The 2,491-nt window shown below is 47.6% G+C and overlaps 1 protein-coding gene across 1 annotated transcript; it reads left to right on the forward strand.

Moving 5' to 3' along the window:
* Window positions 1-875: 875 nt before the first annotated feature.
* LOC150025861 (uncharacterized) lies at window positions 876-1,436 on the forward strand. The gene has a single exon (XM_090304780.1). It carries the CDS (start codon window positions 876-878, stop codon window positions 1,434-1,436), a length of 561 nt encoding a protein of 186 aa, XP_090160906.1.
* The last annotated feature ends 1,055 nt before the right edge of the window (window positions 1,437-2,491 follow it).

Below are 2,491 nucleotides of genomic sequence, written 5' to 3' on the forward strand. Positions count from 1 at the left end.
AGCATCGATTCCTTGGTGGACAGCGCCTCGGGTTGCCGACTACTGAGTTTTATGGATGCCTTCTCGGGGTACAATCAGATCCGGATACACCCCAATGATGAGAACAAGACTACTTTCATGATAGAGCTCGTTAGCTATTGCTACAAGGTCATGCCCTTTGGCCTAAAAAACGCGGGCGCTACTTACCAGCGTTTGATGGACAGGATTCTCGCCCCTTTGCTCGGGTGAAATGTGCAGGCATACGTAGACAACATGGTCGTTACCTCCAAGGAGAAAGAACAGCATGTGACAGATCTTGATGAGTTATTCGCGACCATAGCCAAGTATAACCTGAAGTTAAACCCTGAAAAATGTGTGTTCAGGGTGGAGGCAGGGAAGTTCCTCAAATTTCTCTTAACTAAGAGAGGCATAGAAGCTAACCCTGACAAGTGTACCACAATCATCAAAATGAGGAGCCTTGCCACCATCAAAGAAGTCCAACAACTGACTGGACAGATGGCTACTCTCTCTCTCGTTTCCTGTCAGCTAGTGGAGACAAGGGTTACCCGTAGTTCCAGTGCCTAAAGAAGAACAATCGCTTTGTGTGGACTTCTGAGTGCGAGGAAGCTTTCGTCCAGTTGAAGGAGTATTTAGCCAACCCTCCCGTTCTCGGAAATCTGATGGTCAATGTTCGTCTCCGCCTGTATTTTTCCATCACATATCGCGCGATTAGCTCAATGCAGGATCAGGACCAAGTTTAAAAACCAATTTACTTCATCAGCAAGGTGTTACAGGGGCCTGAGGAACGTTACCAAGTGATTGAGAAAGTTGCGCTGGCAGTAATGTTCAAAATTAGGAGATTACGACACTATTTTCACATCTTCACTGTGATAGTGATGACCGATCTGCCCATCCGTAAGGTTTTACAGAAATCTGACATAGCGAGGTGCATGGTGCGATGGTCGGTAAAGCTGTCCGAGTTTGACATCCACTACGAAACAAGAGGGCCGATTAAAGGACAAATATATGTTGACTTTGTTGTTGAATTGATGCTTGGGGGCCCTCACTCAGACCCCAAGGATTTTCAGTGGATATTGTTGGTGGATGGATCTTCCAATCAACAGGGCAACGGAGTCAGGGTTATCCTAGAAGGGCCCAGTGGCTTGTTGATCGAACAGTCATTGAAGTTCGCATTCAAGGCTAGCAACAGTCAAGCCGAGTATGAAGCACTGATAGAAGGGATGCAGCTATCCCAGGAGTTGGGACCTCAAAATCTGTTGGTGAAGAGCAACTCGTTACTTGTTAACGAACAGGTAACAGGCAGATATCAGGCCACGAACCCGCAAAGGGCTACATATCTCAAGTACGTCACGTTACTGGAAGAAGCTTTCACTAAGTTTGAACTTGTTCACGTACCAAGGGAACAAAATTTCGGGCCAACCTCTTGGCCAAACTAGCCAGCTCGGGAAAGGGAAACCGGCAAAGGTCGGTGATCCAGGAAACCTTGAAGGACCCTAGAATGACGGAAGAGAACCCACCTAAGGAGGTCTTGGTGGTAGGTTCCTGGGGAGGTGGGAGTCACCGGTCGTTGACCCAATAAACACTGAAAGTTCCCTGAGTAGTGGTGTGCAAGGTGCTAGAGGAGGAAGTAATGGCTATCTCCCGAGGTAGCACTGCAGATACATGTATCACTCCTTACTAACGCTACTTAGCCGATGGATTGCTTTCCAATGAGCCCGCAGAGGCGAAAACAACCAAGAGAAACTCGGGAAAGTACATGTTGATTGATAGCAAGTTTTTTCGTCATGGATATGCTCATCCTGCCCTTATTTGCATCATTAGGGACCAGTGTGTGCGTGTAATGACCAATTTGCACGAAGGCATATGTGGAAGTCACATTGGAGACCTCGCACTCACGTTGAAAGTCGTTCGAGTTGGATACTATTGGCTGACGATGAAAGAAGATTGTGGGAGATACGCTCAACGGTGTGAGCAGTGCCAAAAACACGTTGATTGGCATCACGCACCCGCAGAGGAGCTGTGGTCGATCTACAGTCAATGGTCATTTCATACTTGGGGGATAGACATTTTAGGTCTTTTCCCTTTGGCAATACGCCAAATGAAGTACTTGGTGGTAGCCATCGAATACTTCACCAAGTGGGTTGAAGCCGAGCTGGTTGCACAGATCATTGTCCACAAGGTACAACACTTCGTATGGAAGCACATAGTATGCCGCTTCAGGGTTCCCAGGCATCTGGTGTCGGATAACGGGACACAATTCACCAGTCAACAATTAGGCAAGTTATGTTCGGAACTCGAAATAAAACAGATATTTGTCTCTGTGGAGCACCCTCAGACGAATGGCCAAGTAGAATCGCCCAACAGAGTTTTGCTCAGAGGCTTGAAGAGAAGGTTGGAGAAAGCCCAGGGACATGGGTAGAGGAGGTTCCCCGAATTCTGTCGGCTTACCACACCACGCTCCAGTCCACCAACAAAAAAACGCCATTCAGCT

The sequence above is a fragment of the Phaseolus vulgaris genome, chromosome 7 (genome assembly GCF_051622355.1).
Source record: "Phaseolus vulgaris cultivar YP4 chromosome 7, ASM5162235v1, whole genome shotgun sequence".
Lineage (NCBI taxonomy): Eukaryota > Viridiplantae > Streptophyta > Magnoliopsida > Fabales > Fabaceae > Phaseolus > Phaseolus vulgaris.

Bases quoted from the DNA above. Each gene is read 5' to 3' on its own strand.
- LOC150025861 (XM_090304780.1), top strand. From the start codon at position 876: ATGACCGATCTGCCCATCCGTAAGGTTTTACAGAAATCTGACATAGCG.